The 15,810-nt window shown below is 41.2% G+C and overlaps 1 protein-coding gene across 1 annotated transcript in view; it reads right to left on the reverse strand.

Moving 5' to 3' along the window:
• The window catches only part of LOC147689529 (uncharacterized), a 145,965-nt gene that overhangs the window by 124,440 nt on the left and 5,715 nt on the right, over window positions 1-15,810 (reverse strand). Inside the window, exons 2-3 of the mRNA XM_086937864.1 lie at window positions 13,220-13,339; window positions 11,346-11,501 (exon numbers count right to left, since the gene is read on the reverse strand). Coding sequence (XP_086793990.1) covers window positions 11,346-11,501; window positions 13,220-13,339 — 276 coding nt within the window. The remainder of the gene's footprint in view (window positions 1-11,345; window positions 11,502-13,219; window positions 13,340-15,810) is intronic.

The raw sequence follows: 15,810 nt of genomic DNA on the forward strand, positions 1-15,810 counted from the left end.
GACTTTGTCCTAACCTCGAATAGACATCCTAGTAAGGGCTGCAACTTTGTAACTCTTTCGATTGATTTAGACCCATATTTCTCTGGTTAAGCCTCGAATGCACAAGGTACAACGTTTCTATTAGCTATATGCTTCTCTGTAGAGGAGCTCATCGGTGCAATTAATGAGAGTGCAGCTGGCAAAGCTCCGGGGCCGGATGGAGTCCCTGTGGATTTGTATGAATACAATAATCCTGTTTGGGATCCATTATTAACAAATGTTAAGGTAGTTGTTGCTGTCACAGCTTTATTTCCTCATGGTTTGATGCAATAGTGATCCCGATTTTTAAAAAGGGGGATAGAAATGAACCTAGATGTTACTGCCCAATCTCCCTGATGGATTCCCTCCTGAAAGTGGTAGGGCAGGTTATTTTAAATAAGCTGTTGTATTCCGTATAGGTGCCCTAATATAGGCTTTACTAAATCATGCCCTTATACAGGCACAACTCACGTTGCCCTTATTTAGGCATAGATTCCCCATTCCTTATTTGGGGAAGAACCATGCACTCCATGTATAGGCCTTGTCTTTCACCTACATCAGTTCACCTTTACATAACAACTAGCTCTTAGAAACAGACCCTTCTTCCCGGAAAACGTCCCCGGTACAGAACTATTGATTTCAATAAGACCTCATCCGTAAGCATGAACCCCTTTTACTTCCCCAAGGTTCATTCCTGACGTCTTTCTTTGTCCATCATTACATCCATACTAACCACATATTACGTCAATGCTGACTATACATAACACCTTTGGGGTATAAATACACCACCTTTTGCTCAAGCAAACTAGAGGAGACCTCTGTTCCAGAGGTGCATGTGACTCCCGGACGGACGAATTGACCAGAGATGCTGTCATCCGGTCTGCAGTGATTCCAGCATGCAGTGTTTTAACTTCCTTTGCGGGTGTTAGAGTTCGAGATCAGAACAGAGATCCCACAATTGTCTCATTCTCAGGTTTGGAGCTGACTAGAACTTAGAGGGACTCTTGTCATAACAAACTATAGCATAATATCCTGTAGCTTACAGAATCTACTCCTTACCACGCACCTACACTCAGGGTTAGGTACATTTGGGTAGAATTAGGTAGGAATGCATTACTGGAGTTCTCGTACTTTTACTCGTACTTTTAGCCATATGTTTTATGTATACGTATATATTCATTGAACAATGCTAGAGCAATGCTATTTCTTTATGCTGGTAATACTGTGCATCTTATATCTCGCATACTGTCTTACGATTGTAACAGGTCATATCTCTTACACCAGAAAGACAACTGTTCAATAAATACTTATTGAAGCGCCCGTCTGTTATTTCGGTGTAACTCTGAGAAACATAAGCATGCACGACTGACTGAGGAAAACATTATCTTATTGTTTCCAGGATTCTAAGGGATCAGGGTTGTCATGTTATGTGGGTGCCAGAAACAACTCCCTTCTTGTCGCCAACAAGTTTCTAGTGGCCCTGTGAGCTAGCTGGTACACAGTAACAAGGTCAGCATACTCGATAGGGGCTTATAGACTCAGTCCTACGCCAAACCTATAGTGTATGTTATCCAAACGCGCAGAACCTCTTTAGGGAAATAGTAAATACACAACAAAGCTGCAGATATGGGCAGACGAAGCTAGTGTCCTTTCAAACATGCAATATGGGTTTCGATCAGGTCTGGGGACCATTGAGCAGGGATTAAACCTAAGCATGATAATAAGTAAATATACACAGGCGAAGGAGGGATGGGTTTTTTTGCCATTCGTAGACCTTAGCGCTGCTTTTGACTGTGTGAGACACGAAATGTTATGGATTATACTGGAGGACATGGGTGTTGATCCCCCACTTATACTTTTTATGAGAGAATTGTACAGAGATGCAGGGGCGAGGGTCCGGTTCAGGAAACATGGTGAATGCCCAGCTAAATTTCCGATTAAAAAAGGAGCGAGGCAAGGTTGCATGCTTGCTCCTTTTCTTTTTGCTTTATATGTTAATGGCCTTGGTCAATATTTAACAGATCATTGCCGGGATTCGCCGATTATTAATAAGTGTCCAGTTCCAGTTTTACTTTACGCAGATGTTGCGGTTTTAATGGCACATACTCAATTAGGCTTCAAAGAATAGTAACTAACTCTGCTACTTTTATGCAAGACAGGGGTTTGAGTGTGAGCACTAGTAAAACCTATATAATGAAATGTGGAAAGAAGAGCATCAAATGTTGCAACATTTTTATCAAAAATAATAAGATTAATTGCACTAACAGATTCTCTTATTTGGGGATCAACTTGACCATGCGGGGACGTGGTCTGCTGCTGTCCAGGCAAGGAAAAATATGTTTTCAAGAGCCACAGGTGCTGTGACTAATTTTGCTAGAAAATTCCCTGAACTACTACAAATATACAAGTCAAAGTGTCTATCGACAGCTTTGTACGGAGCAGGCATATGGGGGTTCACGGACGAGTAGCCACTACAACTAATCGAGAATGCATTTACAAGATATCAGTTGGCTGTTCCAAGCTCAACTGCTAATTTTATTTACCATTCCGACCTTGGTATCGCATTTATTTCGAATTTGATTAGAATCGATCCGATCTTGCTGTGGCATAAGGTTTGGACGATATATGAGACCAGTTTTGATCGTGACATAATTAAGGATTTCCTAAAGCTTGATAAGGTTTCCTCTATTCCCTGGCTCTGTTATATTAGACACTCAGGGCTAGGTGAAGGTAAATATCATTTACCGATTATAAAATATTGAATTTTACCAATTTGGTATTTTAGAATCGGTAAATGATATGTAGTTAATGATTAAATTTTACCGAATCGTTAAAATTCGGTAAATACCGATTCGGTATTTATCGAATCTGTATTCCCCATTCATTCTTATGGGCCTGGAGGCCCATGGAATGAATGAGAATTACCGTTTCGGTAAACACCGAATTGGTAAATAGGGGGAGACCTACAAGGGTGTCAGGGGGGTCACATTGACACCCTGTTGCACCCCTGTATAGTGCATGGATGCACATGTGGCAGAATACATGTCCTAAGGGCATGTATGTCTGCCACATGACACTGAATAAAAACCAAAAAATTGTTTTTTGAAAGGTATTCGGAATTTACCACCAACTAATAGTTGGTGATAAATAACGAATCCTTAAATGTAAAAAGCACTCACTTGAGTGCTCTCTACATTAAGGATTCGGTAATTTACCGAATCGGTATGTTAAGAATTTGGTAATTTACCGATTCCTTAAGTTACCGATTCGGTAAATTACCGAATCCCACAATTTGGCCACCTACATCTGAAAAGCCTAATTTCGGCCGTTACCGAATTAGGCTTCCTATATCTGGCCCTTAGCGAGTGAAATCGGCCACCCCGAATATTATGAGAGGTCAGAGAGCATGGCTACTATTTCAAGGAAGGTATTGAAAGCAGATTGTCTGGTCCATTTACAATATCAGAGATGGTCTAAAGAGAGTGGAAAAACAACTGTTATGGACAATCAGCTGATGCTAACATGTTCTGGCATCCAGCCATACTTAGTCCAAGTTCTGGGTAGCTTTGATCGAATTCTTTTGACCCATTTTCGTCTGGGGATTTTTCACAGACTCATTAGCTTCCCAGTTACTAATGATTGGAGTAGAAACTTGGTGCTGTGCCCATGTGATGATTCATCAAGCCAATTAACAATGCTCATTGTCTTATTTTGTACATTTTATTCAAGTTCTAGGAAGAGGTTTATAATTCCCATTTTGAAAACTTTGGGCTTAAGACAATGTCGTATAGCATTCCTGATGCTACAAACTCTGGATAATGAAATGTTCACGAAGTCTGTTGCTCCATTTTTTTAAAATGTCATTAGGTTTGGGAAAATCTATGTGAAACTAGAACTTGGCTCATGCAGATATGATGTATTTATCCAAAGTTTATGTAATGGAATGTTTACAAAGTCTGTTGCATTATTTTTAAAACAAAAAAAAAGCGTATTAGATGGAGGACAACAATGTGTAACTGGAATCCTTGCTTTTAATCACGCAGATGTGATGTGTTTATTTAAGGTTTCTGTGTTCTGTTTGTTATGTACTTTATTGAACTTGTGTATTATACTTGTGCTTGTATGAATTAATTTCAAATCAAATAAAGCTATCTTTGATTTGAAAATTCCATTATTAAATGTTTTCCAACTTACATTCAGCATCTTCCCTGGACTTTTAAATTGTTTTAATACTGATTAGAACATTGGAATGTTTGGGCGCTCCATTGGAAACAATGGAGTGCTCTGGTCTTCTAACGGCTGGTAGACACCCTGAGCATCAACATTTTAATGTTTACCAAAGGCCTCATGATGCCCAAGGGCATTTCAACCCCTTCGGTTCCGTGAGGCCTTTGTTTTACAAATTTGAATATTTGGCCCTTTAGGGGCCTAATGTTCTAATAGCCTTCGGGCCCTTCGTAGTGGTTTCTACTGGCCTTTAACACTGAAGCAAGCCGTTAATGGCCAAGTCGAGTCTGCTATGGCGGGCTCTAAGGCTATGTTAATGTTCCACCCAAATCCAAAAATGATGGAAACCTTCAGGCGGTTCTACTATGCTCCATTGGAGCCACGCTGCCTGCTAAGGAAAGTGCTTAGTAAAGGAACTATATTTTCTCACCTACACTTGACGGAAACAGGTTCGGTGCCAGTTAAGAAATCCGCCCATGAACTTACTGGACATGGAGGGGTACTTGCCTGAGATTCATCTCTCCCGGGAAGGAGCTACAGTGGCCGTTGGAAGCTCATACCAACCCAACTCTAAGACATTAGCACGCTTCATCTCCTGTATCCTCCTCTTTCTGATTAATGTCTTCCTCTCTGCCCCTTTCATTCTCTTTTATCCTGTGTGGCTTTACTTGTTTTTCACTATCAAGCTTTGCTTCTTTATTTGACACTCTATTTCCCACTCGCCCTCTTTGAACCTCCACCTTTTCCTTTATCTTCTAAAGTTTACAGCCCTATCTATGGGGGCAGCAATGCTGCAGGATTAGGTATGTACCCAGTGGGGGAAACCGGGACCCCAGGAATGGCAATGGTGGAGGGTCCGAATCTGAAAAGACTAAACCTACTGCTGTTTCTGTGCTTGTCATGAGGACAGTTTCACTATTAAATGTTTTGAAATTTATACTGATGTTAGCATGTAATTCACAAATGTACCAGGTGTGCACTTTTCACGTTTAGACTGACCACAGCTAATGTAGACCTCATTTTGAAATGGTTAGTGCAGTGTCTGGCTGCCACCTTGTTCCCTGAAGTGTATCTTTCTTTATTTCAGTAGAAAATGAACCAGCAATCTCAAATGTTGTTACTTTTGTTTCCTGTTCCTATGTGAAAAGTTATGTGTACACAATCTGTTCAGAACACACTAACGAGCATGTGCAGAGTACTTCTTGGACCAAGCATATCTCATTATGTTGCAGATAACCATAAATCCAAAGCACGATAGAGATGGATTATTCTGCAGCAGCCTGTGAAAATAATACATTTGTGTTATCTTCACGCACCTTAAAGCAATCGGCCCTATGTGTGGGAATCATGGGTAGCAGAATCTTTCACTGACTTAGCAAGGTAGGGTGGTCTCTTTATGGTAGGACTGACCTTGCTTAATGTACCTTTGAGAATGGGTAATAGTGTGTGTTTGTGATCTTTGATTTGCTTTGAATATATTGACTAACACATTATTGTATTGTATCACTGAACTCACCTGCTAGCCGTGAGGGCAACGGCACAGCACACTCTCTCGGACGCCGTGAGGGGAACACCTGGACCCACCACTCGCCTGCCGCCACACAGGAACTGCAACTCCCGGCAGGCATGGGGGCTGTGACGCGCACTCCTCACGACGGCAGCGCGCCCGGAGCCGCTACAAGAAGCCGGAGCACCGCGAGCTCTGGGGGCCATATCACTGAACTCACCTGCTAGCCGTGAGGGCAATGGCACAGCACACGCTCTCGGACGCCGTGAGGGGAACGGGTGGACCCACCACTCGCCTGCCGCCACACGCGAACTGCAACTCCCGGCAGGCTTGGGGGCTGTGACGCGCACTCCTCTTGACGGCAGCGCGCCTGGAGGCGCAACAAGAAGCCGGAACACCTCTCGCCTCGGGAGTCGCGCGTGGGAGCTGCCCGGGAGAAGCCTGGAACAAGGGCGGGACAGTCTGTGGCAGTCCGGGGCAGGACGAGGCTGGGCTGGACCTCATCCCTTGGCTGTTGCAGAAGAGGCGATTTACGGACCAAAATGAGACATTTGATTATACTGAACCCCATAACTGTATTTAATTTATTAAGGTTGACCTCTTGCTGGTCTCATCTTACCAGTATTTCAAATTCATGAAAGCTTTTGTTTTTTAATTTTTAATTTAATTTATATGTTTTGAGGGTATTCTTTTTGCATTAAGTTTTAGAATGTCTAAACCGAAGGCTACTAAAACCCCCCCAGTGTTGGCGACTATGGACAATTATTTGGTGAAAGTGGTTAGTAAAATCAATAAGGAGCGAAGGATGTCGTTAGGTAAGGAGTGCTCCCCAACCAAATGCCCAACACTGCCCAATTCACATGATGTTTTACAAATAGATGACTATCCAGAACCCGAGAACCCTGATATCTCAACGGAAACTAACGTCCAACTAGTTGATACACAGGATATTTCTGATGTCCCAAGTGTGTCCCCTGTCCAGTGCTCGCCGGCATCTAGAGCGCTGAGAGCATGTAGGAAAGTACCTACTAATCGGGGGGAAATCGTACCTGTAATAAAAGGAGAGCTGAAACTTTACCCAAAAGTACCGTAGGGGACATGGAACCAACAGTCAAGAATGGTACACCAATAATGAATATGGAACAATTTGATCTTTTAATTAGTATTATTGATGCTAAAGTTGATAAGATTATTAAACCCCTTGTGGCAAAAATAGACCAGATCTCTACCGAAGTAATTAGATTAGGTGGCCTACTGGATACCCACATTGCTTTAGTTGAAAAGTACAGGCCTGTCGATAATACCCACCAAAGCAGTTCCTAAACAACCAACAGGGGGAAGATTAGTAAATGATGCTGTTACATCCGCTCCCCCACCTTCTGTCCCACCGCCTACCACCTGTCAGATTAAGCAATTTACTACAATAGTGGTACCAGCGAATCCAGCTGGAGTTATTGAAACTAGGAGAAAACGCCCTATTAATCTCCCCCCAGATTGTGCACCATATGTGGTCACTCTAACTAATGTTCCACCAAATGAGAAAGATCTTATCCGGCCCCAACAGGAATCTCACGATTCTTTGAAAAATAAAAGTGTTTCATGGTTGCACAATCACTGTGGATTTCCAACTACCTACTCCGATCAAATTTTAACTACCAGAAGGGTAGACTGGATTGGTACTTCTAGCAAGACGTGCAGGGCTGATTGTGTAATTGTTAATCTTAAACACCCCCGGCATGTGGCAACAGCTTTGTTAAGGGCAGCTTCATTAATCGCCAGCGAGGACTGTATTTGCGTTCGCCCACTTGGCTTTTTTTATAGCCACTTAGCTAAAATGCCCCCGCATAATAATGGAAACAGAAATTTTCCACCTGTCTACTACCCGGTGTATGGGGTCCCCACGCAAAATAGATTCCTAGCCTTAAGCACTCTGGACTCTAATGACTGACTCGCGCAGGTAGATGAACCCGCTTTATGCGTGCCCGCAATTGCTCAGGCGTCTAATCAGAGTGAAATGTTTTCTAACCCTGATAAGATCATGGTGGAGGGCCAACACCTGATCAGTGGCACTAGTTTCACAACAGCTGGGAACTCTAATAAAGGGGATGGGGTAGTGGGTACTATCCCCCTGAATATTTTAAGTGTCAGGACACATAAGGGTATATTGATTGTTAGCTGGAATGTCGCCGGACTAAAATCTAAGGGGGATGTCCTGGGCTGGAAGGATTTTATTAATACCCACGACATACTCTGTTTCCAGGAAACATGGAGTAGGGAGGAGCTCAATGTTGAGGGGTTTGTATCTTATAATTTGCTGGCACAAAGTTCAACATCGGGGAGAGCCAAAGGGGGACTTTTGTTCTTGGTCTCTATTAATAGGCGGATCAAGGTTCTAAAACACCTGACTGTGGGGTCACATGTACAGATCCTATGGCTTGTTAACGACCAAGGTCGAAATGTTCTCCTAATCAATTACTACAACAACATTTTTGATGATAGTAGGACGTCTGTCGTTAAAAACTTAGCTAGCACTATTGATAATTTAACTGATCAATCTAATGTTTTCTTTGATTATATTTGGGTGGGCGATTTTAATATTTCATTATGTGAATTGTCATCCCAGAAAGTTTTTGGGGTTTTGAATAATGCCGGATGTGAAGATCTCCATTTTAGGCATAACTGATATGGAGAAATGCTGTATAAATTTATTAGAAGTAATGACCTAGAAATCCTGGAATTTGCTAAAGATGTAAACGGGCAGACCATTCCCACTTTTAAAAACTGGAGGACTAGCTCAGTAATCAATCATGTAATTGTTTCCTCCAGCATCAGTTCTTATTGTGTAGCTCCTAGGATCGAAGTTACAACTTTGAGCGATCACAATTATATTATCCTAGAATGTTCTCTATGGAGTGAAAGCCCTGTAGCCGTGGGTCATACTGTCACTAATGTGGAATCCCACAGACCGAACGGAGTCAGAGTTAGATGGATAGGGGAAAGAGCTAATGAATTAATTGTTGATATTGTCACTGAATGTCTGTCACATATTATCCTTATCCTTGAAAATAATACTGACTGTGAACAGGTCTTAACAGCTTTTAATAACATAAATTCATCTATTTATGCCAGGTTCACCAGACCAAAAAAAGTCAAGTCCAGAAATGGATTAGGTTGGTTTGACTATACGTGTACCAAGTTACTAACAGAGCTGAAACTTGCACTTGCCAAAGAACCTAGAGATACGATTTTAATAACCAAACTGAGAGCCGAATACAAGTATGCCTGAAAAAATAGGAGGGGTGACTTACAACAGGAAGCATGGGACTCTCTAAACCAAGCTGCAGAGTTACATATTAATACATTATTCTGGGCTACGGTTAATTCCCCCTTTCTCAAAGAGGATATCATACCGGAATTAACCTCTAATGTCCCTAGTGATTGCTGGGTTACACATTTCTCAAATATTTTTTGCTCTGGAGGTGGCCCAGTTACTACCCCTTGCAGTTGGCCTGTATTACCTCTGGATCTTACTGTCGCCGAGGTTGAACTTGGAATACTTGCTAGCAAGGGGGGAAAGTGCAGGGACCCGATGGGGTTCCTATTGATGTTTATAAAACTGTCCCGGAGATCTGGAGCCCTCTCCTTGCTAACGTTTTCAACGCAGCTGTACATCTGCATGCTCCTAAAACTTGGGGGGAATCTATTATTATCCCAATCTTCAAGAAGGATAGTAGGTCAGATGTAAAAAACTATCGTCCCATCTCCCTCCTTGTCTCCTCTATAAAAATCATGAGCCGTGTCATGCTGGCCAGGCTTGAAGAGTGGGTTTATGAAAAGGGCATTCTGGCCGATAGCCAGTATGGATTTAGGAAGGGACGGGGTACACTAGACCAGTGTCTAAATCTTGACCTTATAATTGGTAAATACGTTGATGCGAAAGGCGGTGCATTATATATATGTTTTGCTGATCTAGGCAGCGTTTTGATATGGTTGATCACGCCATTTTATGGCCTATCTTGTTACGGATGGGAGCCCCTGAGGGTATAATCTTCTTCCTTGCCAGGCTGTACCAAAAGCTGCAAACCTGTGTACGCTTTTTTGTTATCTCGGAATCACTTTCTCTAATGACAGAAAATGGACCAATGAATTTAACAATATCAGAAATAAAATGGCAAAAAGCGAACATGGTATCTTCAGATTTGCAGCAAAAATTTGGGACAGGCGAACCAGGGATATGTTGCAAATCTGTCAAGCTAGATGTGGCACTATCGCACTGTATGGGGCGGCTATTTGGGGTTATAGCTGTGACCATAAATTACAGCTGGAGGAAAATTCCTTCTTAAAAAAGCTCCTGTGTTTACCCACCTCTGCCACCACTGTACTGATCCATCTGGAATTAGACATCAATTTTCTGATTGATCAATTATGTTTAAGACCACTTATGTTATGGCGATCTATATGGCTCCAGGACGAAAAGTCCCTTAATAGATCTATTATTGAGGATTGTCTTTCATTGGACATGTACAGGAAAATCCCCAGGATAAAATATGTCGCTGATTGTTTTTTGCAAATATTTAATCTTAATGTTCTGATGGACCCTAAGGCTGCTTTGACGATACCAAAAGCCGAGCTGAAAGCAAAATTTATGGATAATTTGGAAAGGAAGAGAGCTTTTGCCAGTGGATCCATGCTAACTGTCACATTTTTCAGTAGATATTCCCTCACTGAAGGTTTTCCACCTTACCTAGCCTTGGTGACTAGGCAATCGCACAAGTTTGTCCTAACCAGACTAAGGTTTGGAATAGTGCTCACCTGGTGGCCTTACCTAACCTCAAGCAACATCCCAAAGGTCCTTGTCTGTGTGACAGCATATCTAAACAGAGCACCTAGCACTTTCTACTAATATGCAAACTGTACATGAATTTTCATATAAAGTATTTAAAACCTATGTTTGTCAAATATGGGGTACGTACAGTTGATGAAGTAATGAGTCTTATTTTTAATATGAAATCGGCTGATATTTGTTTTTATACTGCTGTGTTTTTAAACAAGTCTATCAGTGTGCGAAAAGGCATGATATTTTAATGTATTTGGTCTTTATTCCATGATATTCTATTTATACACTGCTGCTTTATGTATCTTTTTATATGTGCTTTTATGGTCATTTTATATGCTCCGAATAAAGCTTCATGAATTGAATTGATTAAAAACTAATTTGATGATTTGAGTTTAAAACTTTTCTAGCCCTTTGATAAACCTTTATGGTTTTGAAACTTAACCACTCTCTGTCTTACTTGTGGGGCCAAATGTGTTTCACATCATTGACTTGTTTTGATGTTTGAGTCCAGCCTCAGTGGGACCTAAAGATCCATCGGAGAGTGCTTTCCGAACCTGAATTTGATCCTGGATCCTTCGTTGATGGTGGGTTGATTGCTTTCCTTGGGCTTCCAAATAGCAGCCAGCTGATAAAAAAGTATGTGTTGCTAATGCTACTATGGTTTGCACATTGAGGTCCCCTTTAAACATTTTTAAAACTTTTTCATTTTCATGAGCCAAGTCACATGTTGGATGGCAGATCAGGCATGTTCCTTACCATGAGCTTCGTAATGGTTACATCTCTCTGAGCTGCAGCAGTGTCGCATGATCTGCCACAAAACGGTAGAACCCCTGATCAGAACTTCTTTTCCACAGGTGGGCCGCATGGAGGGCTCCAAACACCCCTTTTCCGCAATTAAAACGTGTTTGGAATCTACACGAAAAGAACACATTTTATGATTAAAAGAAAAGGGAATTGCAGCAACAAGCAGCCTAATATCTAACACCTACACAAACACAGGCACTCTATCTCACAATGACACTGTGGCACCCTGGGTCATTTTTAGACTGTTTTTAGAGTCTCTTCATTGCTTGCTCTAGCCCTTCAGTACATTATGAACTTGTTTCTCTCAGTTCAATGTGTGTTATTGAGACCAACAGCTACTCTTCTGAGGTCTAACAGCAGCAACATCTGCTTCTGGCATGGCAAGAAAGTTCTATAAATGTTCCAGAGGTTAAAATGATGTCATAATACATAGAAGAGTGCACATCTGATTGAGGTGCAATACAAACGACTGGCCATACAATTCAATCTAAATATTGAGCTAGTAGAGTGTGGGCGAGTGACCCACACTTCTCACCCCCATAAATCGCAACACATTTGTAACAAATTGAAGACCCTTTGCTGGTCTCCCGCTGCACTGTTCACCAACTTCTTACAGCATTTTGTAAATGGTCTTTCTAACCTAATTTCCAGAATATCTTCTCAGCTGTGCTCTTTATGCCAAGTTCATAGGCATTTAGGTTTAATTGCTGTTATCAGACTGTCTCAGCCAGCAATGTTCCAGTACTTTACCAAGATGGCGCCAAATTTGCATCTTCCTGAAATTCTACACCAAAGGAGTGGAAAATATCCTAATTTTTATCTCTAAAGTATGTGAAATGACAGAAAATTGTGAAAAATTACACATAATGTACACAAAACGCACTTTGGGTTATCTCGAATGAACGTAAAACTCAGGTACGTTCTTCACATTCAAAAGTCGCCAACCAAAGGAATGGTTCATTTTGGAAATTTCTCTAATGGCACATTTTCTGCCAGAATCTGACCCACACAAGACCTTTTATGCTCGAACAGCTTCAACTCCAGAAAATTTAATAAATGACACAATGGCGTTACCTCTGACATTTTGCATAGTATGCATAATGGAAAAATACCTAAATTACACAAGCTTTCCATAAAACAAGCATGGTCTTACTTTTCACACGCTGTGCTGGCCTGCGCCCTGAGTAAATAAGGGAAGGGCTCCATGTTAGATTGAATGTGCTGCCCCCCGAGCAGCCGTGAGCCTGCGGTGCCCTGTTGGCAGCGCGTTCAATTGAAATATGGATCAGCTGTTTAAAAGCTTCTCCGCGTTTCACAGTGCGGGCGGCAACCCACCTACACTTTTAAGGGAGGTTAGAGATCCCCTTTCAGTCGTATGAGGTGAGTGACTGAACCCGCATTCAGGGTAATGTCCGAGGAGGTCCATTGGACCCTGTTTCTCCTCCTCGAGAGGGCTGCTGTGAGGAAGCGCACTGAAAGTGCACTACCTTTTTGTGACGCACTTTCAGTACACCTCTTAAAGGCATATTTGTGTCTGTGCCAAAGTCGGTAATATGGCACCGGCGCAGAGGCAAAGTGAATCCCTCATTTACATGGAGCTACGCCCCTATGCAAATGTGGACACGCCCTCTCATGATAGCACTGGAGCAACTTGTGTCCCAGCACTATCTTTATTAAAGATGGGGACACACAAGCGTCTGCGGCTCCTTCTGTAATACCATTGTGCCCGGGGGAGCTCGAAGCGGGCACACATGACTGTTGCGCCCCCTGGGGACAATTATAAAACGGCTCTAGGTCGGCAATGAAGATACAATTCATCCATGTACCTTTTATTATTTCCCGGGTGCTACTGCTGCAGTGAGTGATTCCTCGGCGGCACATTTGAAAAACGCCATAGCAAGCGACTTTGCCGAAGTTTTTGCAAACCTCGCAAATGAGGGAACTCCCTGAAACGAAAAGAACATTTACATTATTAGATTTTGTGTGTTGTTAGATTTTACATTATGCAAATATTTTGGAACTGGGCCCAGCATGTTTGTCAAAAACTTATATTTACGATATGTGTTGGCTCTGAGAATGTCTTCAAAGGTGAACCCTGGTTCTACTGTACAACATATTGTGGAATATACATTGTTATTCGATTACACCACACCTACATTTCTCTTTTTCAGACTATTGTCCAGTCTGGGGACTGTGTACATTAAATGATGCTGAGCCACAGGCTGGTGAATAATGTTCTATACTGTATGCAAGCACTGGCAATGCTAATAAGTCTGGCTTATAAGTGAAAGTTCCTCTTCGGTCACTGATGTATTTTAGAAAACACACTAAGTCATCATGAATGCACTCTGTCACTCATTCCTGGACTGATAGATCGATTCATTCATCCAATGGGTCATTCTTGTATTTAGACAATTATCCACCCACAATAAAACATACTGACAAATGCCCACATGCACGAAGAATAAAAAGAGCGCACATAGAAAAGTGAAAACATACCACCCCCTAAACTTGGTGAGAAAATGCAAATATACTATTGAACATTGCCAGAGGCGGTCATCTTTCAATGGTGATGTACACAGCGTGAAACTGTTTTACATTTTAAACATAGATGCACCATGAAGTAACAATGTGTTGGCCACCTTGGAGCAGTAAAAGCAATGACACAATGTGCACAATACAATCTTAAAATGCTAAAGCCATATTAAGCCTAGGTGGCCGGCATAACACTTCTAAATATGTTTACCATCTTGGAATTATGAAACAATGATATACTATAGACAATACCATTTCAAGATGGGCAACCATTTTGGAAATAGCGACAACAGCGGATGCAGCAAATGACATTGTGGGGCAAGCGAGCAGCCGGTTGGAGTGTGCGTGAGCTGCAGGACACTCATGAAAAAAAATGAAAGAAATGAAAGCGGACCTATGAAATAAAAACATGGAAAAAGAATTGATTGGTCACCAACCCGGACAAAGAAATGCCCTCATTTTCTGATGGATGTGCACATACGATCAGGGCCTATTGGAGTTAATAAATGTATTTCACAATACGTAGGCCAGGCCTACTCCCTTTGTAATGTTTAATAATATATGATTAAGTATCAAGGACCCCCTGAAGGAATGAACAAACTAGTCCTAGGTCAGGGAACAAATGAATGAAATAAAACAACCTAGGCACTAAGGTGTTGCAGCTTGTCAAACCTAAGGAATAATAGAGAGGTTGGACTACACAGGAATCATTTTCTGACATTTATTGATATTCATGTTAAAAACAAACAAGACATTAAACAAGGTTATCTAGATTAAAACTTAAAAAAAAATGCATCACAATATACAGATTTTCAAACAAATGTAAATTAAATCAATTATTAGTACATACAATGTCAACAATACAAAAATAAAATGCAAATTTAAAAAGTGGCAGGAATATTGTTTCTCGGCGCGCGTTTCGGCAACCAGCGCCTTCTTCTGGAGTGGCCACAGTATGTTCTAAAAATGAAAAGAATAAGTTTATTATCTAAACCTAGATTAAAAAGGATATATATATATACACTGAAATATAACATCAAAAATAGCCTGAACCTGTTACATCCTAATAACCTCTAGTGTTTGACAATTATACATCCATTTCCTTTTACATTTCAGAACTGGGGAGGAAACCCAGTTCATAGAAAAAGTTAATGGAGACAAAGATCAAACTAGGACATGGGGCCCTTAGAGACACAGTTCATAAAAACAGAGATAAGACTAGGACATAATGTCCTTAGGGTCAATTTCATTTTTCATAAAGGGGGATTTCAAAAACAGTTCCTTATTTTTGATGTATGATAATAGTTTTAAGTCAGAATTTCATGATATCATTGTGCATGGATCACTTACTGGACAATCACTTGGATCAATGCCTTCAATTGATCGAAAATGGAATGGTTTAAGTGCAGAACTTTCTGGAAAATATACAGGAAATATACATTCTTAGTTATTTTGTCAGGTTGGTCGTGCTGGTCATTATACCGATGTACCATCTTAAACAGCGGGTGCACATAACCCATTAACTTCATATTTATACTCACTTATTATCAAAATAATATTTGACTTGTATAATCACTGATGGTTCCGTTCAAAATGTGGGCCTCAGGCTCATAGGTGGAATGAAAAATTCTGGAAACCAGAAATAAACGCTATAATTATAAATTCGTATACACCAATTGTGACAACATAGAGGTACATCCCCAAATGGGGACAGATACCATTTTTAATGCACTATAAAATGCTCATGGATGGACTCATATAACACCGGCAAGGACTCATCATAAACAGATGTCGTCAAGATGTACTATCTATAGCTCGTATTTTATGTTTAATAATTACCTTCGTGCCGTAAATTTCTCAAGTACGGCAGTGGTAACAGGAG

This window comes from Lissotriton vulgaris, chromosome 9 (assembly GCF_964263255.1).
Source record: "Lissotriton vulgaris chromosome 9, aLisVul1.2, whole genome shotgun sequence".
Classification (NCBI taxonomy): Eukaryota; Metazoa; Chordata; class Amphibia; order Caudata; family Salamandridae; genus Lissotriton; species Lissotriton vulgaris.